The sequence below is a fragment of the Lichenostomus cassidix genome, chromosome 18 (assembly GCF_008360975.1).
Source record: "Lichenostomus cassidix isolate B80296 chromosome 18, HeHo_3.0, whole genome shotgun sequence".
NCBI classification, from domain to species: domain Eukaryota; kingdom Metazoa; phylum Chordata; class Aves; order Passeriformes; family Meliphagidae; genus Lichenostomus; species Lichenostomus cassidix.
Genome location: NC_139498.1, coordinates 10660887 through 10688824, shown reverse-complemented (window position 1 = coordinate 10688824; position 27938 = coordinate 10660887). Strand labels below are relative to the sequence as shown.

Genomic DNA, 27938 nt, shown 5'->3' with positions numbered 1-27938 from the left:
GAACCTGCCCTAGAGCTGGGGCAGGAAAGGCCCAGGAGCTGCAGGAGATAGAGACTTGGAGTCGCGGCTGGGAGCTTCCCACCTGGAGAGGTGGGAAGGGGAGGAGGGAGGTGAGTGGGTTAAAAACCCGAGGGAATGAGGGCACAGAGCAGCCGGAGGGGCTGGGAGGGGCTGGGTGGTTCGCTGCTCCCACCCTTCCCATGTGGTTCCAGGGCCCTGGCTTGGGGCTGGAGCCTCCAGCACTGAGGAACTCCTGGATGGAACCCGGGTCAGTCCTGGGCACCTTTCCTTCAGTGCTGTGGATGCTGCTCCTCATGCTGGGGAAAAGAGAGGAGGAAGGGCTTTTCCCTCCCTGTGGCACGGCTGGAACCGGGGCAGGCCCTGTCCCTGTCCCTGGCAGAGAGCCTGGGCTCGGTGTGAGGCTGAGCTGGGCTGTGATGGGGCAGGAGGGAGGGGAGGGTGTGAGGCTCTGGCAGGAGCTGGAGCGAGTGCATTCCCAGAGGAACGGGCTGTGCTGCCAGGGCTGTCCGTGCAGGGTCACCCAGGGCTGGACATGGCACTGCTCCAGGGCTGGACATGGCACTGCCCCAGGGCTGGGCAGGATGGAGCTGAGCCCGGCCTGGGAGAGGCAGCACTGCACTGCACAGCCCTGGGCACGGCAAGGGATGGAGCATCCCGGGAAGGGCCTCAGCCTGGCTTTTCTGCACAGGAAACTCCTTCCAGCTGCTCCAAGCAGGCGAAAAATCACCCGGACAGCAGCTGGAGGATTCCAACACTTCCCCAAATGAAATATTGTGTCCCCCCACTCAGTGCCAGCAGCAGAGGCTGGCATGGTGTTGCTCAGCCCCAGCAGTGCCTCTTTTCCTGTCCCCAAACTGAGCGGCATTGCCAAGGGAAGGGGTGGGGGATAATAAGGCAGTGCCTCAACACTGCCCCTCCCCGGGGCTTGGCAGGAAACCCTGCGGGACAAAGTAAGAGCCACGGCCACTGGTTCTGCAAAATCCACTGATTCCACATTAAAAGAACTTTATTTTTGGAGGATTACTCTCATTTGTTTTCATTCTTTTGAGACCACATCATGTCAGTGGCACCAGGGTGGAACGGTACATCCTATGGAAACATGCCAGAGAGAGGCTGAATAAATAAAGCTACAAAGCCCAAGTTATGTACAAAGACCTCAGGCAAAGGTATTATGTTTACAAATCTATGTACAATAAAACAAATGTAAACAGTCAAATGCAGCAGAGGATGCACAGGAAGGAAGGACCATACAAACCCTAATGGCAAAGGGACAATCCCACCTCCACTGCTGGGCCAGTGGGGTTTTTCTCAGCATTTGTAACTCAACCACCTGGGAGCTGCAGAGCCCCTGAACATCAATTGCTGAACCCTCAGCTCCAACCCTGGCTCCATTTGCTGGTTCAGGCTAAAAATCCACCGACTCTGAGGCACATGGACAGAGAAACCACACAAATGTGTTGCTTGAAAGACCCACAAGGTACAGTCACCCCAAACTGTCACAGAAGCCCACAGGTGATGCTGGACAATCCAGTCCTACAGCACAGGGGTTGATGGCTGGGGGTTTTTGGGGCTGGGTGGAGCAGCAGCTTCCTAATGCTCCTCTGGAGTTGCTGTGTGAGGGTCAGGGATGGAGGCCGAGTCCAGCAGGGCCAGGGAGCTGTGGGGCAGCCCCGGGGGCAGCTGGGGGGCACAGCACTGGGCCATGGCCCTGCCCACAGGGGCAGCTGGGGACACAGCCCTGGGGACAGCCCTGCCCATGCTGGCACCAGGGCAGGAGCCCCAGGGAGAACAGCTCAGCCACGCTTGGCCCTGCCAAGGCATCTGGGGGGGCTGGGAAGGTCACCCCTGTGCACTCCCTCTCCCTCCCTGCTCTGGAGGAGCCCAGCCCTGTGTGTGTCCAGCTGTCCAGTGGCTCATCCCAGCCGGGCTGGAGCCGCTTGTCCAGCCCTGCTCTGACTGCCACTACAGCCGCCACTGAGCCAGGAGCTGGGGACAGGGCCCAGCTGCAAGTGGCTCTAGTGCCACCCACAGCCACCCCCAGGGCACTGCCACAAGGGCTGAGAGCAGCAGCTGCAGGGCCTGGGGGGACAGGGACAGGGGAGCCTGGCGGAGGAGCGGCCAAGGCTCCGTCAGACCTAAGTGAGAGGAGAGGGAAAGCCAAGGAGCTGAGCAGGACTCTGTCCCCCAAACACAGCAGGACTTGGTGTCCCCTAAACACAGCAGGACTTGGTGTCCCTCACACAGAGCAGGACTCTGTCCCCCAAACAGAGCAGGACTTTGTGTCCCCCAAACACAGCAGGACTTGGTGTCCCCCAAGCAGAGCAGAGGGTGGCAGCTCGTGGGGCCAGGGCAGTGAATGTCCACTACAGCAACAGCAGAAAACAAACTGTATTGACAGGACATGGAGGGCCGTGGGCTCAGGGTCTCCTCTCAGGGTCATGTTCCAGCAGGGTGGGGTGGGGAGGAATCAGGAGCAGTTCTTCTTGTGGGCTGAGAAAAGCATCCAAGTCCAAAGGCTGCTCCCGTGGGCTCATACGCTCAGGGGGAGCATTCCCGGCGCCGAGGACGGTCGGGAGCCCCCCAGGCCGGGGGGCCCTTGGTCAAAGCCGTTCACTGCCCTGGGAACAGAGAGAGCACGTTAGGGGAGGAGCAGCCGGGACAGGGCACTGCTCCCTGCTCCCAGCCCCTGAACATGGATCCCACTCCTCCCTGCTCGTGGCATCCCTGGGAGCAGGGCTGGGACAGCACCAGGACAGGGGCCCAGTGCTGGCTGCCAGCTCAGTGCTCACCCCAGAGCCTGAGCTGGCACAAAGTGTCCAGCCCAGGACGACAAGTGACCCCAGGGCCTGAGCCTGCTGGGGATCAGCTGGTTCAGTGCAGCTGCAGGGGCTGGCCGAGGAGATTTCGTGCTTGGCCTCCCCATCAGCTCTTGTCCCTTCCCTGGCGTCCCCAGAGCAGGCAGAGGCCCCTGTGCCACCCTGCCCCATCCCATGGGGACACAGCACCACTGTCCCCGTGTCCCTCAGGGCTGGGAGCACAGGGTCTGCCCGGGATGGGACACAAACACACCCAGTCTGAGGGCAGAGCTGTCTGTGCCCCACCAATCCCCACGGGGATTCAGCAGGGGCTCCCAGTGCCTCCACAGCCCAGGATCCAGAGGCTGCCCCTTCCCCAGGATCCTGCTGGAGCTGTGCAGAACCTGCCTCAGCAGCAGTGGGGTGGGAGAGGAGCCTGTGGGTCCAGCAGCTTTTCCATCTGTGCTTTGACACATCTGTGATGAACTCCCAGGCTCCCCACCTGCTCCCAACCCCAGGAGCCATGACCTCCCTGGCTCTCCACATCCCCCCAAACCATCCTTGCCCTCAGGGGGCTCTGTAATACCGAGGGTGGGGGAGAACCCCACAGCCCTGGAGGTCCAGCAGGTCCTGCCTCCATGTCCAGCTCTGCTGCACTTCCCCAGCTCCACCTGAGGAGGTGGCACTGGGACATGTCCTGGCAGAGCTCTGTGCACGGACACTTCAGGAGATAGCCCAGGCTGCCTGGACCAGTGAGTTGTGCCAGGAAAAAGAGCAGGAAAAGCAGGGTAAGGGCTCTGTGATGGGCAAAAAGCCAGCCTGGGAATGGGGCGCTCCAGGGCCACATCCTGCTCACTGCCAGCACTGCCTCAGGGACCCACGTGTCACCAGGTCCCAACAAGGAGCTCAGGGCAGTGTCCCCAGGACAGGACAGGGCTGTTCCACAGAATCCCAGAATGGTTTGGGCTGGAAGAGACCTTAAAGCCCATCCAGTGCCACCCCTGCCATGGCAGGGACACCTTCCACTGTCCCAGGCTGCTCCAAGCCCCAGTGTCCAGCCTGGCCTTGGACACTGCCAGGGATCCAGGGGCAGCACAGCTTCTCTGGGCACCCTGTGCCAGGGCCTTACACCCTCACAGGGAACAATTCCTTCCCAATATCCCATCTAATCCTGCCCTCTGGCAGTGGGAAACCATTCCCTCAAAGCTCCCACAGCATTCCCATGCAGCTGACCTTGCACCTCCTGGATCAGGGATGCAGGAATGCCCCCAGCACAGCTAGGAGGCTACCAATGCAGGGACAGCTACCAAAGCCCTCCACAGAGGCAGGTGAAGAGCTAAAACCTCCACATTTGCTAGCAAGCCCAGATTCCCATGGGAACAGCTCCCTGCTGTGCAGGAGTGCCACTCCCACTGGAACACAGAGCAGAGCAGGGATCAGAAATCCCCTTTTTCATATTCTCCCCATTCAGGTGGAAGCTTCAGCTCCCATTTGAGTGTTTCAAAGGCAGGAGCCTCCCTGCCTGCACTGAAGAGCTCTGGGAAGGCTGAGGGACAGCCCTGTCTGGGTTTGGATGAAGGGACACAAAGCCACCCTGATCCCGATGACTGCACATCTGTCAGCAGCTGGAAGGGAATGGGACAGGGACCAAACCCCACCACAAACACCCCAGCACCAGACAGGATTCAAATGTGGGCATTCCCTCCTTTTGGAGCACAGCAATTTCACTGCAACTGTTTGATGAGTCATTAAGCTCTCTGGATTTGCCAGGATTCCTGCATGGAATTCTGGAATTCAGAGCCACTGTGGGACTGACAGGCACTGGGGACAGAGGCACTGGGACATGGCACAGTGGGATGGGTGGGACCATCGCTCCCTTCCCAGCCCCCAGCAGGTGCCACCAGGTCCCTGCAATGTCCCCAGTCCTGCACCAAGCTGGGCAGGAGGGGACATGGCCCTGCAGGGCTCAGAGCTTGGCACTGTGGCCACTCCTGTCCCTGGCACCCCATGGCTCTGGGAATCTCCATGTTCCAGCCTACTCCATGCCCCTGGCACCTTCATGCTCCTGCCACCCCCTCTGTCCTTGGCACCTCCATACCCCTGGGATCTCCATGTCTCTGCCTTCTCCACGCCCCTGGAACCTTTTTGTCCCTGCCACCTCCATGTCCCTGCCCCACCTCGTTCCTGCCACCTCCATGTCCTTGGTACTGTCCTGCCTCTGGCACCTCCTGTCCCCCTCCTTGGCATGGCCAATTTCAATCCAACCCCATCATGTGGCACTGGCAGCTGGCCCTGTGCCAGGGATGGGCAAACCCAGCAGCACCAACTGCTCCAGTGCTGCTGCTCCTGGGCACCACTGCTCCCAAAGTGGGCTGCCAGCCCCTGCCCAGGGAGTCCTTCCCATGCTGTCCCTGCACACATGGCTCTGCAGGTGGCTTCTCTGGCTGAAGTGACCCTGCTGTGCCCCCTTCAGCCCCTGCTCAGGGATGTGTCCCTGGTGTCTTTTTTCCACCTCCCCGAGGCTCAGACAAGCTCTGAAGCCAGCAGAGGGTGAGCACAGCCGGAATCCCAGATTGGGGTGGGTTGGAAGAGACCTTAGGGATCATCCCATTCCAACTCCCTAGCCCAGGTTGCCAGAGAGATGGGAGCAGAGGCCACAGGGGTATGACAGGACCTTGCCTAGATCACTTGGGTCATGAGTACTGTGAGCTCTGAGTGCTCCCCAAAACAAGGAAGGCAGGAGAAGCCTTTCTGCTGAAGATGAGAAAGATAAAACCCTCTTTTAGTAGCCTTTTGAGATTTACCTGTTGTTTGCTAATTAAAAAAAAAAAGAAAGCTGGAAGGCAGCTTCTGCCAGGATCAGCTCCTGGGGTCAGATCCTTGCACTGCTCCTCACATCCTGCCAGCCCAACGTGCTCCCAGTAAATAAAGGGAGAGCAGCAGCCTGGATTTGCTGAGCCACAGCAAAAGGCACCAAACTGCTCCAACTAGGGGACACTGAGAGTTGGCATTAAGGCTGAGCTTAGGGAGGGCTTACCCACCCCTGGGTTTCTGGTGGTAACATGAAAATGCACAAAACAAGGGAAAAAAGTCAACATTACTGCCATGAGAGACAGAATTAAATGAAAATAAAATACCTTAAACACAGCAAGTGTAAAAATAACCAATAAAAGTTCCTGTCTAAGCTTCCAGGAGTGAGCTGGGAAAAGTCCTTGTGCTTGTTCTCCAAGGCCTCAAGAGCTCTGGGAGGTCTCTGGAGCCTCTTGCCCACAGTGATTAACCCCAACCAGATCCCCCTCCTGTTCCTGCCCTGTTTCCCTGGCCCTCAGACCACCCCACACACTCTGTGGTGTCTGTGCCATGCCCCTGCTCTGGGAAACCAGGCTCCAAACAGAGCCAGGAGCAGCATTCCCTGCTGGAAATGTCCCTGAGGGATGTTTCTGTCTGCTTGTCCCTGCAGTGCCATGGGCTTTGTGCCCATGTCCAACTATTCCCTCTGCCCTGATTGCCAATTTGGACTCATTAAACTGCATTTCAAGCTGTATTTTGTACTTAGCACCTCATGCCCAAGACTCCCTCAGCTCAAAGTGTCCAACAAATCCTCAGTGGAAGATTCTTCCAGAGCTGAACAGCCAGGCCTGAAGGGAAAATGGAGCTGGTAAAGCACACTTGGAGACCTGGACATGGCACAACTCTGGAATTGCACAGCCCTGGGAGCTGCACAGATCCTGAGCTGCACAGCCTTGGGATTGCACAACTCTGGAACTGCCCCAGATGCTTCCAGCTGCCACAGCTGTGCTGGGCAGTGACAGTGACACAGAGCAGGGGCACTGCTGTCCCCTCCCTGCTCTCCCCCTGGCCATCTCCCAGCACACTTTATCTGCTTTCCTATCAGCCACAACCACATCACTGCAATCAGAAATCAAGAGCCACAAAATGCTGAAGGAAAACCACAACCAAAGGGCAAACCTCCAAAATGAACTCCATCAACAGCAGCCACACTTCCCCTGCATCCCTGCTGTGACCAGTTCAATCAGAAACATGCACTTATTTGAAGTATTAAACAGATCAAGAAAGCAAGCAGCACTCAGGCTTATGTTTGCAACAGGTCACAGCAGCAGAGAGGTTTATTTCAAGTAAGGAGGAAGAGCAATTGCAGCCTCAGGCCCTGATCAGGGGCTGTTAGTGTGTGACACTAACAACTACCTCGTGCAGTTATCAGAGCCCCCAGCTCTGCCCCAAGCCCCAGGTTACACCACATGCAGCCAATCAGTGCAAATGAATTCATTTACCCATGACCAAGGTGGGGAATATGACCTTCTCACGCCTAGTGGAGAGAAAGGGAAAGTTTATGTACACAAAAATGACATTCCTGAGCACAACCCTGGAGGCAACAAGTGGGGCCAAGCAAAGGTGTTAAACCTCTCCTCTGTGAGCTCTGCACAGTGAGACTGCTCTGCATGGGCAATTCAGCACATGACAGGCACAGGATTACTCACTTGCACCTGAGTCACCCACAGCTCCCTCTTTTCCAGGGAAGCCTTTTAATAAGGTGGACCAGGGACTGAAAAAAACCTGAATTTCACAGCTTGGTGTATTCTGATCAGGGCTGTGGGTAACAGTGCAGAGACACCTCCAACTGCTATGTGAGCACAGGCACTTCTCACATCCAACCTTCAGTTTGTTTCATTAAAACAAAGCCCAAGAGATTCACAAAAATAACTAAGAATAAACATCAACTGTGAGGACTTTGGCATTCAGAACTGCAGGGAGAGGAACAAGCACCTCAGGTTGGCTGTCCCAGTGCCAGGGTCCTGCAGAGCCAACACAGCCAGAGCTATTTTGTTCCCCAACTGGACTGACATTAACAACCAATTAACAATTACAGCAGCAAAAAAACCCCAAGTATCTATCCAGGACCATCCTCAGGTGCTGTTCTGCCATTCCCTGGCATCTGGACAGGACCTGCATGCTCCTGAAGTTCCTTACATCAGACACTGCTGAGTTTTTAACAAGTAGGAAAGCCCTGACTCCCCCAGTTCTCCAGCCTAGCTTTGGTGCTGCCCTGCTGTGCTACAGGCCTCCCCTAAAGCAGTGCTGTCCTGTTCCCTCTGAGAGCAAAGTGCAGGAACTTGACAAGAGTTGGAGACTCCTCAAATCTTTTAACTAACTAAATGGCAGAAGGAGGAATGTAAACAGAGCTGTATTGGTGTGTCTGAGACGTCTCTGAACCAACCCCACCACTCCACCACCATCTGTTCCTCAGGCAGCAGCTGCAGATTGGATCAGAGCTACTCTCACACTTGGGGCAGAGCTACAATCACTCCTGGGGCAGAGCTACACTCACAGAGCTACACTCACACATTTGTCAGGCTCCAGCAACACTCAGGGCAGGGAGGAGACTGCAGGGCCTGGAGTGGGAGAAGGGAAGGGACAAGAAGGGCAGGCCTGGCTCAGCCCCTCATTCCCACTCAGGACACCCACTCTGGGCCAGTGTGGCCTGGGTTTGGCTACTGCCCCACCACAGGCTGGCCTGGGCTAGGGACAGCTCCCAGTCCAGCTCCCAGGGCCAAGCCAGGCTTTCCACAGCAGCCCTGGAGTCTGCACACAGCACAGGCACTGCCACCACCTCCTGGGCACAGAGCAGAGGGAGCAGGAGTGGCTGAAGGGACAGGCCTGGGAACAGCACATGGGGCTGTAGGGGACAAGGACAGCACAGTGGGGCTGTGCAGCATCTCTGGCAACTTGCAGATAAGCACATGAATCACTTCCAGTCCTTTTGCTGTCCACTAACACCCCCAGCTCTGCTGCAGCATTTCCTTGCAGGGTTTCTAAGCCTTCCTCAGCCCCAGCCTGCTCCCCACTCCAGGCAGCCAGCCCAGATAAGGAGAGTGATGACAATCTGCATAATTAAAAGTGACCCCCACCCCACAGAGCAATCAGCTTATTTGTCACACCACACCTCAATATAGCCATGCTGCCTCCTAAGAGCTGCCATAATCCCTCCCCAGCACCTCCCTGTTCCCTGGAACAGCCAGAGCACTGCTGGGGGATGCACAGCCCCCTCAGCCCTGCAGCACACACAGCCCAAAAGTCTGATTTGCACATGACTTTAAGGCTCTGAACTCTTCCTTCCCAAAAGCAGCAAACACGAGGGGCTCTAGGAGCTCTGAGTGTCAAGGTGCAGCTCGTCCTGCTCCCCACACAGCTCTGCTGAGGATGAATGTGGGAAGCTCAGCTGCCTGCTCTGGCACTCTCAGGTTGGAAACAGCCCATTTCATTCTCTAAAATAAAGGTAGCATTGAGAAAGTGCTGAGTATCAGCATTAGATCACACTGAGGTTTATCATGAAGACGTGCAGGGAGCACTGAAGGTGTTCTGCCCAACACCACTGGAGAACTTTGTGCTTTCCACCTTTGTACACCTACAGTGCCTTGTGCTGTGAGAAACTGGGAAAAGTCCTCCTGCAGAAGCATCTCCCAGGATCCCAGAGGGAGCTCTGAGCACGGCAGACACGTGGGGTAGCTGTTCCTGTGAAAGCAGCTTCTGACTCACAGCAGGGAGGAGTCAGCCCTCAGCAGCCAGAATTCCATCATCAGTGGTTCATCTCTCCCCTCACCGCGGGGGTGTGAACACCCGGAGAACATCCCTGCCTGCCCTCAGCTGCTCCAAGGGAATCTCCACATGGGTGGTTATGCACTTCCCCAGAGCACACCTGCAGCTATGGCAACCTCTGCTGCCCTGAGATGCTCTCAGAGGGCTCATTCCTCACTGCCTGGGCTTGGTGTTACAGCCTCCAAGAGACCAGGCAGGACAGGCACTGCCAACTCCAGCTGAGGCACAGCCACTTGCTCTTCTCTTTGCTTCACAACAATCAGCCCCATCACCTTCCCAGCCCCCTGCAGACTTCCCTCTGTGAGTTATTTCTCCTACAGGGTGAAAGCTGTGGTGGGCTAAGGACAAGACATGAAAATGGCTCCAAGGAGCTCCTGAAATGCCCTGCCCTGAGGGCAGAGCTGTCCCAGACTCACCCCTTGTCGAAGAAGGACGTGTGCCCTGGGTGTGGGTACTTTGTGCCGTTGCTGCTCATCACCGCGCTGTTGACGTTCCCTGAAATGTAGGATTTCCGTGATGCCTGGTCCTTTGCAAAATTCCTGCAAGCAGCTAATTTGGATTCTAAGGCCTGTGAAAGGGGAGAAAAAAAATATAATATTATAAAAGTAATAGCATTAAGAGGAAATATTTTGCTGCTCATGACCCCAAGTTTGCAATGGTCAGGACTGCAGTGTGATCACCTTTGGCAAAAAAAGGGGAACAAAGCTGTCATTTCCTCTGTCACCCAACCACAAAGGAAACACACAGATGCTGATGCAGACTGCCAGGCATTACTCAGCTTCACGAGGGCTCAGATTCTAGAACAGATGAACTCTGAAATAATTACCCAAGATAAGGAAGCCAAATCCTAGCAGAAGTTACCCAAACTTCTTGCTTCAGCAGCTGCCATGAGCTAATCAGAAGACTGAGAGCCTAAAGCAGAATCCTCCAGCTTTGAGAGGGACTGTGCATTTGAAAAGTTGTTTTTTTTCCAGCAGGACAATGCCTTCTGGAATTTTTTTCTTAATCTTGGCTTGCAAAATAAAGTCAGTTTCTAAAGCTCCACTGCCACACTTCCAAACAGGCCTGCTGAGGTCTTTTTCTTCTATATGAAGTGACAGTGTCTGCCTCATCCACTGACTCCTGGAAGGAGAAGTAATATCCTGACTCTCCTTTACTGCAGAACCTGCCCTTTCTGCCACCATCAGAGGCTGAATATCCACCTTATCCTGCTTATCCACGTGGTGCAGCAGAAGGTCCTTACTACACCTCCTTGTGCAGGAGGGCATTCAGAGCATTACAAATGCCTTGCACTGGAAACTGAAATTCATCTCCCCAAACATGGGGTTTGGTCCTTCTCCACAGAGAATATTCCATTAACAGGGCACTGCCATGCTGCCACAGGTAAGTGAAGACTGTACAGACTCCAAGGAATCCATGGCAGTTTGTTTAGGGATTATGGACTACAGAGGCAGCTATAGATAACTCTGGGTGTCACAGATTGTCCCCTGACCACAGCCAGTGTGATCTGAGCCAAGGGACTCCCTGGCTCAGCTGCAAGCAGGAAAGCTGAGGGGAAACTTCCTGCAGAAACAGGGAGTCTAAGGCTCGGGATGAGGCATAGCCAAACCCCAAAGAACCCCTGACCATCCTATAATTGTTCCTAGACCAATGCACGAGCTGGAATCCTGTCCCAGTGGCCAAGCTGTGGTTCAGGGCAGGCTGGGAGAGAAGCTTGCTTATTTGGCATTTCCTGTCCTTGCAGAGTAATCACATGGGATTGTCACTAAGCTCCCTAAATCCCCTGCAGACTCTTACTCACAATGATCCCCTTTTATACATGTCACTCCTAACCCCGAGCTGTCCTGCTGCCCTTTCAAACCAAGGCTGAGCTCACTGCCTCCAAATGGGAGCAGCGAGGCAATTTTTCATGGCCAACTTTGCTAAAACAACTGTCTGTACTGCAGCTCCTGCCAGGCTCAGCGTGGTTACACAGAGCCAGGGCAGACACAGACACCAAGGCTGCCTGGGCTTCACTCAAACACAAACCACCAAGGCTCATCAGGAAGCTCCTGGGAGCTCAAAAGTCATTTCTTCTTCCAAGTGGAAAGCCTGGATCCTGAACAACACTGCAACAGATGTTTAAACCACTCCTTCCCTGCTTACAGAGTAATCCCTTTAAAGGCTCATGCATTTCACTTCCCCACCAACTACTGATGGGAACATTTGGCTTTCTCCTGATTTATTTTCTCACTTTCTTTCCAAAGGTTTCCACGTTTGGTTTTTTTTCAACACCTGTGGCAGATTTCCCTGGGAGAGGAGCTCTCCCACGAGGAGACCCTGGCAGTGTGATCCCAGCTCCTCCCTCACCCAGAGGCTGAGCTTCAGCTCTGCAGCCCAGACAGAGGAAGCTGCAGGCCCAGTTAAGGTAAAAACAAGTAGCTGACAGTGCCTAACCCAGTACTTGAAAAATTTTAACTCCAAATATGAATTTTGTCACCCTAAATTGGATCAGAACCATAGGATCATGCTTTAAAAATCAAAATAATTAAAAAAAAAAAAGCACTCTCAAATACTAAGCAGTGAATGTGGATCATTTGGCAGCTCCAGAATGTACCAAGCACGGACCTAGGCTGTGCTGTGATGGAGCACAAGGACAAAAGCCCCAGGGAGAGCCAAGTCCAGAGCACTCACCCCCACTTTCCGTAGCAGATCTCCCACAATGTTGAGTGCAGATATTCGAGCTGAAGGAGTCAGTGGGCTGGTACCAAACCCATTTGGTATAGCTGCAAACACAGACACAGCTTGTTACTTCACTCCTCCACAATTCAGTATTTTAAAAAATTTAAATAAATCAGCTTCTACATTAAAAAAAAAAAATCTACAATCTTGCTGCAGACATTTCATACAATTACTCACAATAGCTGCAGGATCACTAGCCAGGGAAAAATGATAAAGCTTAATTCCTGCCCACTGCCCTCGTTCCCATTAGCCCCACAGGCAGAGTTCATGCACTCTCCATCTGCAAGGCTACTGACTGCAATCCATCTAATCCAGCCAGAGCTCCCTCTGGAATCGACTCTTTTTCATTTGAAAAATAATGTATTAATCCCTGTGACTGTCCAGAGCCTTCCAGATGGGAAAAGGGACTGGACTAACACCCCACTGCCTCACAGAGGGAACAGGACCCCTGAAAAATCAGTGTGGTAACAGAGACTCCAAATTCCTGACCATGTTTACCCACCACTGCTGCTGCCTATTTGAGCAGAAATATCAGTCCCGGCACTTCCCTGCATTCCCACATATCTTCAGTGCTCTACTGCCAGCAGCCACTGCAGAGTGCAAACCCCTGCCTGCCCCCAAAGGCAGTGTCTAAGCTCCACTGTCCTTCTTTTCCATGCTTTTTACTCCCTAAATGATGCAAAACCTGATGCTGCCCTGGGATTCAAACACACCTCATGGAAGTGTGTGGGATCTGCACATCCCCACATCCACCTCGTGTTCCCTAAGGAGCACAACCAGACCCCACTCCTATGGATGATACCTTTTGGGGAAGGAAAACTATTTTCTGATCCCTTTCCAACGGGTGTAGCTGGCAAGGAGAGAGAGGCCTGGACAGCTGAATCCATCTTCTCACAGTCCAGAGTGGGGGAGCTGGGGGCTGATTTCCGAGTCACCTCCTGCTGCCTTTCCCTCACAGCCAGCTCTTGCCGTAGGTCTGAGGGGTGAGAGAAGGAAAAAACCCACAAAACCCCATATTAGTGATTGATTAGTCTCACAAACACTCTGTTTGTTTGGGAGGGGGAGGAGGAGATGCTTCCCAACAATCCTGGATTAGTGCCTGCTTCCCCCAGCAATGACACCCCTCAGAGCAGCCCCAGCCCCATCCATCCCTCCCCATTCCAGCTGGGACAGGGAGGGAGCAAACAGCCCTGCCTTCCCCAGGGATCAGGGCAGCTGGTTTGCCTCAGGATTCTTCCCCATTTGCACTGTGAGCCCTGTGGAAAACACATTACAAAAACTGCAGCTGGACACAAAGAGCTGCTGCTGCTGAGCCCAGCTCCTGCTCATACACAGCCTGCAAAAATACAGGAATGACCTGTTCCTGGGTTTCCCATTCCTTACATTGTTCTTCCAGTTAATAACCAACAGAACTCCACACAAGCCAAAGGCAGTGCAAAGGTTGCATCAGGTTTTGTGATGCCTTGGCAAGTAAGAGAGCAGGTTGGAGAGCAGTCCAAAGGACAGGGAAAAGACCAGGCATTGGAAAGCCAGGTTTTATTCTCTCCTCCTGCCCAGACTGCAGCTTGTCCCTGCTCTGTCCCCTTCCCACCACACCTTTTTGCTACAAAGAGAATCCAGCACAGCCCAGCAATGGATCTCCAAAATTCTCAGAAGGATGCAAACAAAGTATCCTTTATATAATATACATTACAAGTGAGCTGTTCCTTTTTGTGCAGAGCAACTTAATTTTCACATCCTATTCCTTGCCTCAGTCTGGTACAAAAGCAAAATTAATTGTTTTTTCATTGCAGCTTTTAAGTTATCACAAATATTTAGAACTGATTTTAGGTAAAACAGCAGAAGTGAAATGAAAAGCTGTCTAAACTCCCAGAAAAGGATCTGAGGCTGCTCAATCAGAAATGTCATGTTTGAGTTTGACACAGTACCAGTCCTTTTAGAGGCTACTGCTCCTGCTTACTGCCAGGGGGAATAACTCACAAATGCTAAAAATTTCCAAATGACTCATCTAAGAAACAAGATGTCTGTTTTGCTAATTGTTTCAGTGCTCTAGAAAACAGTCCCCTGGGTTCGGCTGTTTTTTCCAGTATTACTGCCCTAATCTCAAATTACAATATTTTCAATATTTCAATACATATATTACAATACATAAATTTCCTCAGAAAATTTCCCTCTTCATATTTAGTATAAAATCCCTGTGCTTCCAATAAAGCTTCCAAAAAAGCTTCCAATTTCTGGGGCACAAATTTGCTTCAAAAAGGTCCACAAAGGAGAACAACAACAATAAATCCCTGCCTGCTGTCAGACTTTCTCACAGGCCTTAAATGAGGGAATATTTTAGGAAGCTTCATTTAGGGAACAAAGCTGAAAACCACCAATTTTTAAGCTAACAGCCTTTACTGGAGTATCTTAAATAAACCTGGCAACAGGGTTAGAAGGAACCCTAAGGAGAGAATTTTTAGGAGTCACTTCATCATTTATCCTGTATTTCTCTGCCATTTCCTGTGCTCTCCCTTCCTATAAATCCACACCAAGAGGAACTTTTGAAGCAACTTCCTCAATTCTATTGTATCAGTGGAACAGAGTATTTTTGTGTTAGAAATCCTGAATTCATCTATTAATAATTTCTGCCCCACATGAGAAAGGTTTTTTTTTGCTACACTGGACATACAAACATGCTGCTGGCAATACCTGAAGCATCCAGTTCAAGTCTCATCATGTGAGGCTTTCTAGAAACATGAGCTCTGCTTGCTGCACATCTCTTTTAGCAAACCAACCCTGCACCAGGACACAGAACCAACCAGACCAGCCATACCTCTTGCTTCATCCTTTAATCTCTGTACAGAGACCAGCAATGACTCCTTGTCATCCAGTTCACTTTCTAAAAACGCATTTCTCTCAATAGCTTGGTTCAGCCTTTGTTCAAAGTCTTCCAATGAAACTATTGTTGCCCTAGAAACAAAATCCACAATATTAGGTTCTTCAGCTCAGCCAGCATAAAAGCTTATTCAAAACCATAACAGACGAAAAATGTTAGCAGGGCCTACATTCAAGGTAAGCATTTGAAAGCCATGGAAATGCTTCTTAGAAAGGAGTAATCAACTCCAAAGAAACAGGAGAAAAAGATGAAAAGAGGATGATAGCATCTGGCTCTCAGGGATGCACCAAAAATGTGGGAAAGAGCCAGTCCAGAGCAGGCAGCTCCACTTTTCCCAAGCCATGCTCCACAGCTGTGCATAAATCAGTGCCCCAGCTCAGGTGGGGCTGTGCTCTCAGAGCTCTGCACAGGCACAGCCCAGCCAAGGTGGGAAGCAGAGCACTGGGATATTACCTAACACCCAATTCCTCCCAAAGTCGGTGTGAAAAGTTAGTCATGAGGTTAAGAGTCCTGTGGAAACTGGGCCTCAGCTCTCAGATCTTTTTTCCAGATAGCCAGAGGCTCATTCCTGGTCTCCCTGAATCAATGGCAGAATTCCCACTCAGCAAAAGGGAAGCAGGACCTCCTCCCAAACTGGGCGTTTCCAGCAGCAGCCTGCTCATTTCAGGCACTTAGAAAGGCCAGGATTGTTCCCTACAGCTGCTCTGCAAGGGACCAGGAGACTCCGTGGGCCTGTCTGATTTAACAGAGACTATGGAAAGCAGGAGCTTCTGACTTCAAAGGGGCTCTGAACCAGCAGGACCACAAAAGTCATCTAGTTGAGGATACCAAGGGCAGGGCAGAGGCCTGGCTGGCTCTGGGCTTGTTCTTCACAGGAGCACGAGCCACATTGTCGCACTGCCCTTCCTGCTGTAACAGGGACCAGCTGATGGAGGTGAGGGGCAACTGCACTGTTCAAACAATCCAATGTCTTGCAGGTGTTTGGGGTTTTTCTGAATGGGTGTTATTTTCCCTTTAAGGAACAATAAAATGCTCGAGCTGAGTGGCAAAGAAAAGATCTTTGTAGTGCAAACTTGAAGGAAAGAGGAGGTTTGCAGCCTTCACCTCTTTGCACGTTCCAGGTCATCGTTGGCCTGCTCCAGCTCCCTCACATATTTGTGCAGCTGATCTTTGATGGCCCTTGTCTGGCTCAGGTCATCCTCCAACAACGACACCTGCTTGTAACTCTGCGCGTACTGGTGCTCCAGTTTCTCCTGAAATAAAGAACAGGCAGATCAATATCAGCTGCTGGCACTGCCCAAGCCATCAGCAGGAATAGGGGACAAAAAGCATCACTCTTTGGAGAACAACGATTCGGGACTGCTAGTAATTCAGAGCAGACACTGGAGAGGGAGAAGGAACACGCTGTGAACATCAGAGCTGGCCAGAGTACAAAACCCCAGACATCTCACCATGGCACAGCTACCTCTCAGGGATGCAGCCCTGCATCTGCTCCCCACAGCCTGCACTGACAGCTGCTCCAGGAAGCCAGAGAGAAATCCAATTGCACAGCCTCCCCTTCAGCGCTTCTCCCTTGACAGCAGCTACCCTGACAGCAGGAATTGGCTGATGTGTCTGTGTTAGCAAAACTGGGAGCCACTGAAATCTGTCACAAAACCTCCAGGCCCACAAACCCATCCTCAGAAGCCTGAAGAATTCATTGCCAAACACTCTCCACTCACTGACAAAGGCCTATGGTGAAACTGCTGACCTCATAAAACACATCCTGACCCTACAAGTACAGCTGGGTCTGGAGACACAAAGTAATCCCATTACCCTCCTTCCACTGAGTGAATTTCTAACCTTTGCCTTCACTAAATAAGCCAGGACTGCCCAAAATTATGCTTTTTCAAGATTTCAAGAGAGGCAAGAACTTGTTAACACAGAGGCATCAATTCAGAGCTACTTTCTGCACATGCAGATCCTTATGCAAATCCTGGCTCCACAGACACAGCTGGTAAGAATGGATGTGGAGACTCCCTGAAAGATGTGCACAAAACACCCATTTTCTGATTTCTTTAGGGTCTCATAAAACCAAGGAGGCAAAAAGACTGGTTTGCAAAGAAAGGTGACAAGGCAGTGGCCTGACAAAACCCCTTGTGTTGTCCCCTGTTGCTATGCTGATGTTCCCTGTGGAACAAATAAAGCTCCTCCTTGGCACAGCCTCGGGAATTCAAACCAGCACAAACTCCAGACTAAGTCTGATGACGTGAACAAGAAAAATTCTACCAGAAATGTCCCTGGCCTTATTTGGGGTACATGCCATGCTTCAGTGTGGATCTTAACCAGACAACTCCTTTCTCATTTGGATGTTCAATGCCCAAGAGCAGCCCAGACAATCCAAAAGGAGATCCAAGATGTATCTGAAAGAAAAAACAACACTATCACAGAGAAAACCAACCTTTAATGTTTCCACTTCATATTTCAGTCTTTGGTTATCTGCTTGCAAATCTCTGTTCCTCTGCTCAGCTTGCACTAGCTGTGCCTCCAACTCAGCTTCTAATTCCCTGCTTCCCTCCTGGAATTCAGCCAGCTCTTCACGGGCCTCCTGGAAGCTGCAAGGAGAGGATTTCATCAGTGGAAAAGCCAGCAGCTCCCAAGTTCAAACAAAATCTGCAGCTCTTCTAAAATAAAAAGCTGGAAAATGGGAGTTTTAAAGCACTTAAGTGTCATCCATAGACCTCTAAGGAGAAAAGGAAAAATGGGGAAACAGAGAAGTTACATTAAGCTGAGCTATTGAAGGAAATTATTCCTCTTACATCAAACCCAACAGCTACCTTAAATGCCTGTGTGGAATCAAAGCTATTTACAGGAGAAGCACTTTGTGCTCCATTAGCTTTCACTGCTAGCAGACTTTATGGTAGAAACAATGAATTAAGCAAACATTTAACCAGAGTTTGGTCAAAAACTGATGAGAGAATGACAGTTTCTGCATCTCTGCAATTCCTAGAAAATTAAAGCTCTTAAAAACCATGCAGAGTCAGGAAGACAGGACATGCCTACCTCATACCACTGCAAGTTATTAAATACTAGAAGTAGCCACTCCACATACTTTGCTTATTAAATTTGCATCTTTACCACACGTAATAGCTCAGCCCTGAGCAAGCAGCAGAGAAAACCACCAAGGCTCTAGGCAGCAACACATCCACTGGTGTCTCAGATGGAATTTCTGACATGCAAGAACAGCTTAGGGTTCTCCAGGCCACTCCACATTCCCAACACCTTCCTCCCAAAAAACCCCAAACCAGAAAAATAAGCCACGTGCACCTTGGGCTCCTTGGGCTTGAGAAAGGTTTAACTTCAGCTCAATTGCACATGAGTTACACTGAATGCAAAGAAAGCTTTCCAAAGAAAACAAACTTGAATCTCCTCCAGTGCTCCCCACTCCAAAAACACGTCAACCCACCCCCCAATCCCTCCAGAAGCACAGCATTACTCCAGAGAGCAGCTTCTCTTGTCACTTTCTGCAACCAAAAAGCCCTGTACTCCCTAAAGATGCAAACCACTGGTACAGACAGGACTAGGAGCTACAAAACACTTCACTGAAATGCAGCAGACACCAAATCAGCCACTTTTCATACCAGTAATTCCACTACAAGAAGCTTGAGGGAACAGGAATGATACAAGGCAAGCCCAAAGGCGCCTTCTTGTGATAAAACATCAAGATACCACTTAAGACAGCACTTTAATTACACAAAGGTGCACACAATCATAAAAAGGCTCTGCTCTTGCTCAAACATGCTCAAAACATAGCCTGCAGTTCCTGGCCTGGTGACACTGTGCAAGAAAAACTCAGCTCCCACAGAGATGGAAATTTTCAAGCTGGAAATCCTTTACAGAGAATTCTCTTCTCACAGATTCTTACTAAAGTATGTAATAACCATCTTGGTGTGGCCTTGCAGAGGAATAGATTAAGCAGTGTTCTGGTCATTAAGAACCAAATTCAGCTTGCAAATCCACAATACCTTTGTTTGTACTTCAAGGAAAGCTCTTTCCAATATGCAGTTTCCTCCTTTGGACTCGAAAAAGTAGGGATTTCTTCACTGTCCATGATCAACACAACCTGCAGGACACAAACACAGGAATACACTCAGGATAAACACAGGCAGATCACCCCCAAAACCTCTGCTGAATCCTGGGCTTCGGAGCCCCAGCACCAGGACTTGGCACCCACACCCAGGCTATCAACAATCCCTCCCAGGGCTCATCAGCACACAGACCTGCCCCAACAAGCCACAGGGTTTTACCCAGCCTCTGGAAGGGCTCCTGCAGCAGCCTGAAATGAGACCAGAAGTTTTGCCTGTGTTTTGTACCTGCCACCAAAACTCCAATTGGTGCCACAAACTCACTTAGACCCACAGCTGGTAACACACTCAAATTTACAGCTATCAATTTCTACTTTAGGTGGTTAAAGGTTCTTAAAGAGATATTGCCTCCTGCCACCAACACAGAGGCTGCTTTTAGAGCTGCAAAGGTGAGTAATGAAGAAGGATGAATGCTCCAAGTGAGGTAACTGCAAACAGCTTTGTGTGGAGATCAAAATTCAGCTTACTCTTCCTGCAGCAAGTCCTGGCTAATTCCTGCTTGTGTCACATGCAGGTAACAGGAGTTATCCACGCAGTGCTGCTCCCTCAAACAGAAACAAGGAAGATCAGCCTCTACCATAAAACGACATGGTCATGTCACACAGGAGGGTTTCCAGCCTGGAGGTGTTCAGAGGAGAAGATTCTCACACCTAGGCAGTGGTGATCCTCTCTCCGTGGGGAGCCCCTTTGCTTGGACCTCCACAGGCTGTCAGCCAACACCAGAAACACAACCCAACATGGATTTTTCATAGCTTGCTCAGGAACAGAGCAGCACATGGCCCAGGAGACAGCAGACATTGGAGGCCTCAGCACACAGCAGGTCTCAGAGGTGATGAAGGTGATAAAATGCACAGCAGAACGAGCAGTGCTCAGACCTCAGCCAGATGAACCACTGCTGAGTCCTCCCCAAGCAATCCCACAGCTCTTTTAGGCATATTTTTTTTTTTTACTCCTCAGAAAGCCAAGCCTCAAATTCTGTCATTACCACCCAGAAAAAGAACAGGGTGAACCCAACCTCGTCTGTGCTCCAAGCAGAGGCTGCACCAAGCCCATTGATCACGAAGGGCTGACCTTAAAGTCCTGACTTTCACACTCTAACAAGCTTCACTTCTCAGCCAACTCTGTCCCTTCAGGCTAAAATTGTCACACTAATGTGCTCTGTATCTCAGTGACCCACATTTTTGACACCTAAAAGTGGGCCAGAACAATCCCATGCTTTCGTCAGAGGGCAGCCAGGCCAAATACAGCGAGGCAGAATTGGCACATTGGTTCTCCAGCTGAGCCTGCAGCTGCTACAAGCCAAGAGCAAATTTGTCTAGATGGTGCCAAGCACCTTACAGACACCTCAAATCTTGCACTGTGTTCATTTAACGTCACAATTTTACTGTAGAAGCAAACACACCATGGCTCAGGTCTTCACACTGCCCAGGAGAACTGATGGTGTTTCCTTTCCTGCACTTCCCTGCACTGAGAAAATGAAAAGTACCCGTGGAGCCACTCCCATCACGAATTTCAGATAAGGATTTCTTTAGGAGCACTTGCATCAGCTGTTACCAAGGCAGCTCAGTCACTCCACAGGGACAAATCCCAAGTCCTGTGCAGAAGCCTGTGGATGTGGAGCCCAGTATCCCTGCCTGAATTGCTGCAGTTCCCTGGTGGCAGAATGGGTGGAAGCAGACATGTGCTGAGGCTCAGGTGTGTCCAGCAGCTCCTGGACAGCGATCCCCACTGCCAGGACAAGGCCCTGCTGTGTGCTGTCCACAGCACTTGTCCAGCACTGATCCAACCCTTCCATAAAGCCCTTCAACCTTTCTCTGTATGGCTCTAAATCGGCACACTCAGAGAGGCTTAGACCAGCAGGGAGCACATTCATCCCACAATAAATGAGACAAAGCACAACACAGGCTCAGCTCCCGCAGCTCTAGAGGAGCTGAGCTCAAAAGGTGAGCAGCCAAGCCAGCTGTCAGCAAAATTCAGGATGTGGTTAGAAAAAGGCTTGTACAAAGAACTATCTTACATCATTTCCTAGAAGCAGCTGAGATAAGGCACAAGACTCCTTCCTGTCTGCTCACATGGGGCACACCCTTGGAAATAAACATCCAAGGCATCCCTGCAAGCACAGCAGCCCGTGCAAGAAAGCTGAACAGGAAGGGCTGGAAGGGACTCACGTGGAAAGGAGGTGTGTTTGCCCCCCGCTCCTTGTCCAAAGACCTTTTCCTTTCAGACCCTACAGGGAGGAAATTCAGCCCAGCAGTGGCTCAGGCCCTGGGCAGGAACTCTCCCTTCCCAACCCACCCAGACCTTTTCCAGCTCTCTCATCCTGCCCTGGTTAAGCAGGTGGTAGTTCATGATCACCCCTGCCCCATCATACCTAATGCTATCAGCAGGGGTTTGGGATCTGCTGGCTGCACTGCATAAACCCAACCCCTGCTTCAGACCCCAACACCAGCGTGCACTGCTGAGCTCCAGCATCCATATCCTGCTTTTTGTCACTCTTCCCTCGTGTGCATGAGGGGCAGGAGAAAGAGCACACAGATACCCTGCAAACACAGTGGTTCATGGCCAAAACACCAACCTGAGAGCTCAGAGAGGCTGACAGCTTCCAAACCTACATGGCCAAAGGAAAATCCTTCACTGGGCCAACCTTTGCCCATTCCCTCAGAATGATGGCACTAAAACATGGATTATGCAAGCACAGAGCAAATCCCAGGAGTTATCAGAACATAAGCAGACATTTACCAGAACCAGACAATTCCACACATCTCGCATGTGGGAGAGTGGATGCCCACGGAATACCAAGAATTTAACAAAAACTGCTTTGCCTCAGCCTGCTGCCTGTTGTCCCGGGAATTCTGTGAGGAGCTGAGAACCAGCACGGCCAGTCCTTCCTATTCAGGGCTTCTTTGCATACGTGGCACTTGCAGAATCCAGCCTTTGACAAACAACACTGAGGCTTTCAGGGAGCAGACAAGACAATGCAGCAGCGTCTTCCAGGGAAAATGAGAACAGGCTTATGCTGCTGCCCACTCGAATTCATTCCAACACAGCTTAGCATTCACACAGTGCCCTGGGAAAACACAGCTCCGTGGGCACAGCTCCAGCTCCAAAGCTGCTCCCAGACAAGGACTACGTTCAAAACACCGGGGTTCCTTTCAAACCCCCCGACAAAGTCAGCAGGACACAGCAGCTCTCCACTGTGAAAAGGAAAGAACTTTTCCATGCTGCAATGACTCTAAAAAAACCTACACAGTGTGTAGGTTAAGAGCTTGTCTAAATCCAGAGGGTTTTGTACAGGACAAATCTGTTTTCCCACCTCGAAAGCATCCTTAAAGTGAGAAGAGCAGTATCCTCCGGATATCATGAGAGCCAAAGGTTCAAGAATGTACCAGAAGTAACCAAACTAACATGCAGGCAGTATTTTTCAAGTAAAGAAACCTTGCATTCAAGGCCAAACTCAAATCTCTCTGGAGCCACCTTCCAGCTAAGCCATGAAAACACAAGCACAGCTTGAAGTGTAACACAGTACCTTAAAAAAGCTTCCCGGGCTCTCCATGTGACGGGAGACTGCAGCGAAGGTTGGGATGAAATCTAAGACCAAAACACTCTGCCTGAAATCTAACACGATGTCTGGGTTTGGACACACCCCTTCCCACAGTCGGGAATCCACCCTCCCTGCTCTCCAAGTCACTCAGGCACTCACACGTCACGGCAGGGATGACTTTGAGCACTGCTCACCCACTGCAATTCACCCTGCATGTACCTGCAGCAACTCAAGTGGATTGATGAAGCATTCCTGCTGATTTTAATTGCCTCACACTCTCCCATTTATAAACAGCTCATAAATACTGCCATATTAAGAGAATGAATATTATTTGGTTTTCAGGAACAGGTAATTTTTTGCACATTTTCTGTGAAATGTTTCTTCCCCACAACCTCGTTTCCCCAGTATTTTCAGACACCAAACATGAAAAACTAAGCACAAGCAAGGCAAGGCCACTCAAACAGGACCAACCACAAGGCTGAATTCCCCCAGCTACGCTTGGCTGCTCCCCCTCCCCTCAAGGCACTGTAACGTCCACTGACCTTTGGAATTAAACAAGCAACCACCTCAAATAGGACTTGATCAAGAAGTTCTGCCAAGCTGACATGTGGCCTTCAGTTCTCGAGATAACAACCCACTCTGGCTATCAGAAAACCTCCAAGTGCCCGCTGGCTGCCACAGTCCCCCGTGCTCAGAGGCAATGACGCTGTCACCCAGTGCTGGCACCATCCAGAGCTGCCACGCAGAGCAGGAAGGACTGTCCACAACCAGCTCTTCTTCCTCTTCCCCTTTTATGGTGATTCACAGGCAGAAAAGCAGAAGAAATCTTGTTACCACCATTCTTCACCTTCTCAAACCATGAGGACCAACAGGTAACCCACGAACTCCTGAAGCTCTTGATTTTTTTCCCTGCAAGCCCAATCAAGACTCGAAGCAAAGTAACCCCAGCACTTCAGCCAGAACTCACAGCAAATGTGCACTGTCTTATTAGAAGATGGAAAACAAACAAGCAAAAGCCATGGATTAGATTGCACCAATCAATTTGGGCTTGTTTTGCTCACCCTGAAATAGGAGCCGGCGGATTTCCATACGTGTTTGGATGTGTGCCTGCATCCAGCGTCGGGATGAAACTGAACCTCTGGGAAGTGAACCTTCTCCTGCAGTTCTATTTTTGAACTGAATGTTCTCGAGTGAACCTCAACAAATGCCTCTTTCTCTCTTACAGCAGCAGCACGGGAGCTTTCAGGAAGAGAAGAAAGTCACCGAGCATAGCGTCAGCACAATGCTCCTTCCTTTGCTGCAATAATAAATCCTGCATTTCCAATTTGGGCAGCACAGGAGGCAGGAGATAACCAATTCCTACCTGCAGGAGCTTTGTGCCAAATTCAGAAAAGCCTTTAAGATAACCAAGCACCAGCAAAGCCTCGTTATCTCAACAGCCTCATTAATCAAATATAACATGTCTCCTCTACACCACATGGCCAAGACTCATCTGTCTGGTGAATATTTGATATCCAGTCACAGAAAAACCCTTGAAGAGTGAGCCAGCACTGTAATGGAAGCCTTGAAGCCAGAAGAAATGCACTGATGCAAGAAGCCTCTTCTCAGAAATCAAGCGACAACTACCAAAAGTATCAGAATTTTGTATTAAAAAACACTTATTGCTTTCAAACATGGGAAGTTTCAGACATCCGACCTCTATGCCTTCCCAAATAACCCCACTGAAGTGCCTTATGAAGGAAACCTGAAGAGGCTGGTGTTCCTGATGCAGGTTCAGTGCCTGCAGAGGTGAAGGGAAGGGCCCTGGACATGTGCATGTCCCAGAACAACCTGGGCATGACCACGGGAACAATTTGTTCCCAGCTCCATACCCAGGAACTCCAGAGGGATGAATCCACACAGAGCAGGAGGCTGAGGAGTAAACAGCAAACTGAGACAGAAATTCAGGCTGTGGGAAGGATATGCTTGTCTCTGACTCAGTCTCTGCTCCCTGAAACCCCCCCAAGCAGGTCTGTGAGGTGTCACAGGCACCAGGAGCTCTGATCCTGACCCACAGCAGGCTAGCAGCTGGCACAGACTGCCAAGGACCTGAACCCCTCTGGAGATCACCCACCCAACTCCACCTTCTCCAGCTCACAGCTGCCAGGTTTCTCTCCAGGCCTTGAGGAATCCCAGGGCATCCCACCCAGCAGCAAAGATTTACCTCAGAGGTTGTGGCACACACAGCACAGAGCCTTGATCAGTGACAGCACCAGGTCCTCTGGGCCTCCCTGTTACCCTAGCAATTAAAACCACCCTGATGACAACATTCCCTGGGAAGGTGGAGGCCAGAGGGTTACATGCTTCTGGACACCACGGAATGACCAAGGAATTCCAAGGGAAAAGCACTCAGCACAGTCTTCTGCCAAAAGGACTCACTTCTGCTGCTTTTACATCTCTAAGTTCCACCAGCACAAGGGGAAGCAAAATACATTTCAAAAATACTCCCCAAAATGGTATCACAGACCAGCTCCCAACAGAGAGGGGCTCTGCAGTGAGCACTTAACAACAGCAATATTAAAAATAACTCCCCCAACTCTGTGTTGAGGAGGAGAAAGAACCAGCACAACCTTCCACTGAGCTGTGGGGACAGAAGAGCCCTCGAGGGACACAATCACATCATGAAAAATCTGCTCTGATGGGTCTGGCTGGCTTTGCCCAGGGCTCAGGGCAGCACAGCAGTGCAGGCAGTTTGCTGAACACACTCCACAGCTTATCTCCATTATGTTTGTGGTGTCACAAACATCAAGGACTGCAAAAATACCATCTCCTTTCTGCAGTCTGACTTTAATGGCACCTCAAAACCAACAGCAATGGACTGAGGGAATAAACTGTACTTTGTTGCTGTACTTCTTGGCAGTCTGCTGTCAGCAGTGTCTCCAGAGACAAGATTCCTTGTGACACCAAGGTCACAGACATCATCAGTCTCGTGCTTTCTCTCCACTTTCTTGTTTTCCTTTCTCTTCTCTGTCCTTCTCTACCAAATGAGGAATTATCTTACATAGCTGCAACCTCAAAAGTCAGTGGAAAAAAAAAAAAGAAGAGGGGTTTCCCCTGCAGAGGAAGGAAGGCAACTCAAACACTGACTCAAACACTTTGCCTCTGAATACTTCCTTCACTTCTAGGACTCCCAATGACATGTGAGATTAAATATTCTCACCTGGGCTCTGCCTCCACATATACAATACAGAAATGCACAGTGGAGCCAGAAAACAGACCAGGGGATCTCTGCCAGGGCAGACCAAACACTGTTAATCCCAAATCCACACTACTTACCTACCCCTGCCACATCCTGGCACCATCAACCAGCCTGTCTGTGCAGTCACATTGCTAACTGAAATCAAACTGAAATTTAAATAAATGTAGAATCATTCAGGTTGGAAAAGACCTCTGAGATCATCAAGTCCAACCTTTGACAAATCACTACCCTGTCAACCAGACCAGGGCACTCAGTGCCACATCCAGGAGTTTCCTGAACACCTCCAGGGATGGGGACACCACCACCTGCCCAGGCAGCCCCTTCCAATATACAGAAAAGCCTCCCAGACTCTTTTCTGCCATGGACAGCTTCTTCCTCTTACAGTTACTGATATCTCTAACAAAACACTGACCTTGGAAAGGCCACCAAGTCTCCGCAGTGTCCAGGAATTGTTTCTTTGGGGGGGGGGGGGGTGTGGAAAAAAAAAAAAGAAGAAAAAATTGCTGGAGTAGCCAATGAACTCTTCTACAGCAGTTTCTTGTATTTAACTTTCAGGCAACAAACGCCACAGGCATCCCGAAGTGCCCTCCACCCCCTGCACTTGTGAGCAAGTCAGGAGAGTGGCAGAGGGAAGAGAGAAGCCCTGAGTCACTGCCAGTGCAGACTGGGCTGTGGGTGGGAGAGCACAGCTCTCCTCCTCCCCCCGGGAAGGAGAGGGATGTGTCAGTGGGAGTCACTGGGCTGAGCGCTGGCTCGGGGAAGGTCTCTGCTCTCCTGTCAGGGCATCCTTTCCAGCACGTCTGCTGCAATTCGGGTCACGCTCGTCACCCCAGCACGGCACGGGCTGCTCGGGGCTGGGCACGTTCACAGGAACACAGCAGGGCTCTCGGCGCTGAGAGGGGGAGAACAGCCTCGGAGAAAAACCCTCACCGAATTACTGACAAACATCCACCAGAGATCACAGCATCACAGGAAAGGACCTCTGAGATCATCGCGTTCAGCCTGTGACCAAACATCCCCCTGTGACCCAGGGCAGGGCACTGAGCTCCACCGGCCTTCCCCGCACACCTCCCGGGATGATGACTGCACCACCACTTCCCTGTCCGCCCCAGTATCCAATCACCATCTCCGTGAGGAATTTCTTCCTACAAAAAGCCCCTGCGCCCCGGGCATAGCATCGACCAGGGATTTTACGAGAACAGAGGCAAACCACGCGTCCAGCTTCCTGCCCGTGACGGGCAAACGCCCCCGCTCGGGGCGCGGCGGCGGGCAGGGCCCGGGGCAGCTCGGAGCCCCGCCGCGGCCAGGCCAGCCCCGCTCCGGCGCGCTGCTGAGGGGGGCCCGGCAGGGCGGCGGCCGAGCGGGGCCGCGCCGTGACTGACAGCGCCCGCAGCCAATGGCGGGCGGCGGCGCCGCGCCCGCAGCCAATGGCGCGGCTCGAGGGCGGGCCCTGCCCCGTTGTCAATTGGCAGCCAATCGCGGCGCGGAGCGAGGCCCGCAGCACCCCCGGCGCCCCCCGCCCACCCCGCGTCCCCCGCCCGCCGCGCCGAGCCCGGCCCGCTGGAGCCTCCGCAGGGACCCCCGGGCCGGCGCCCGCCCCGCCGCTCACCGGAGCGCATCCCCTGTCACAGCCGCCGCAGCGCGCGCCGCCACCGGGGCCGCCTCATCCGGGGACTGAGGGGCGGGGCCGGCGCGTGATGCAAGAGCCGGCGGGCGGGGCGGGGCGTCACGCGGGGGCGGGGCGGGACGGGACGGGGCGGGGCGCGGTTCGGGCGGAGCCGTGCCGGTGCCGGTACTGGTACCGGTGCTGCCGCTCGATAGCGACCCGATCGGCCCCGCCCCGCACGGCTAGGGGACCCCCTGCTCGCCCCCGGGATGAGGTGGTCCCGCCCTTCTCCCTTTGCCGCCATCGGGAACCGCCCCCTGCCCGTCCTCCGTCGGTCTGTCCCCGGTGACCCCGGGAGGGGCACACCCAGGCACGGGCACCGCAGGCCCGGGCCCCTGG

The 27938-nt window shown here is 51.9% G+C and overlaps 1 protein-coding gene across 7 annotated transcripts; it reads right to left on the bottom strand.

Moving 5' to 3' along the window:
• Positions 1-991: 991 nt before the first annotated feature.
• On the bottom strand, positions 992-27675 carry NDEL1 (nudE neurodevelopment protein 1 like 1). Of its 7 annotated transcripts, none has more exons than XR_014855660.1 (9): positions 19035-19132; positions 17471-17624; positions 16135-16283; positions 14968-15104; positions 12955-13128; positions 12105-12196; positions 9848-9999; positions 2298-2639; positions 992-2220 (listed from the first exon to the last, which is right to left on the bottom strand). XR_014855660.1 is itself a non-coding variant. In XM_085077995.1 (9 exons), exons 2-9 carry the CDS (start codon positions 19118-19120, stop codon positions 2552-2554), a joined length of 1032 nt encoding a protein of 343 aa, XP_084934121.1. In that variant the 5' UTR covers positions 19121-19132; positions 27543-27675; the 3' UTR covers positions 992-2551. The 7 variants fall into 7 exon arrangements, 6 of the variants coding, with proteins under 6 accessions (XP_084934121.1, XP_084934123.1, XP_084934122.1 ...); XM_085077995.1 differs by adding an exon at positions 27543-27675 and having other exon boundaries at positions 992-2639; XM_085077997.1 differs by adding an exon at positions 23757-23902 and having other exon boundaries at positions 992-2639.
• Between the last annotated feature and the right edge of the window lie 263 nt (positions 27676-27938).

Excerpts from the sequence above, each read along its gene's own strand:
- NDEL1 (XM_085077994.1), bottom strand. The coding sequence starts at position 22,707 with ATGGAGAGCCCGGGAAGCTTTTTTAAG. Across the intron at positions 19,133-22,680 it reads GCCCGGGAAGCTTTTTTAAG|GTTGTGTTGATCATGGACAG; the intron begins GTACTGTGTTAC and ends TGTGTCCTGCAG. Across the intron at positions 16,284-17,470 it reads ATGAAGTGGAAACATTAAAG|GAGAAACTGGAGCACCAGTA; the intron begins GTTGGTTTTCTC and ends TCTTTATTTCAG.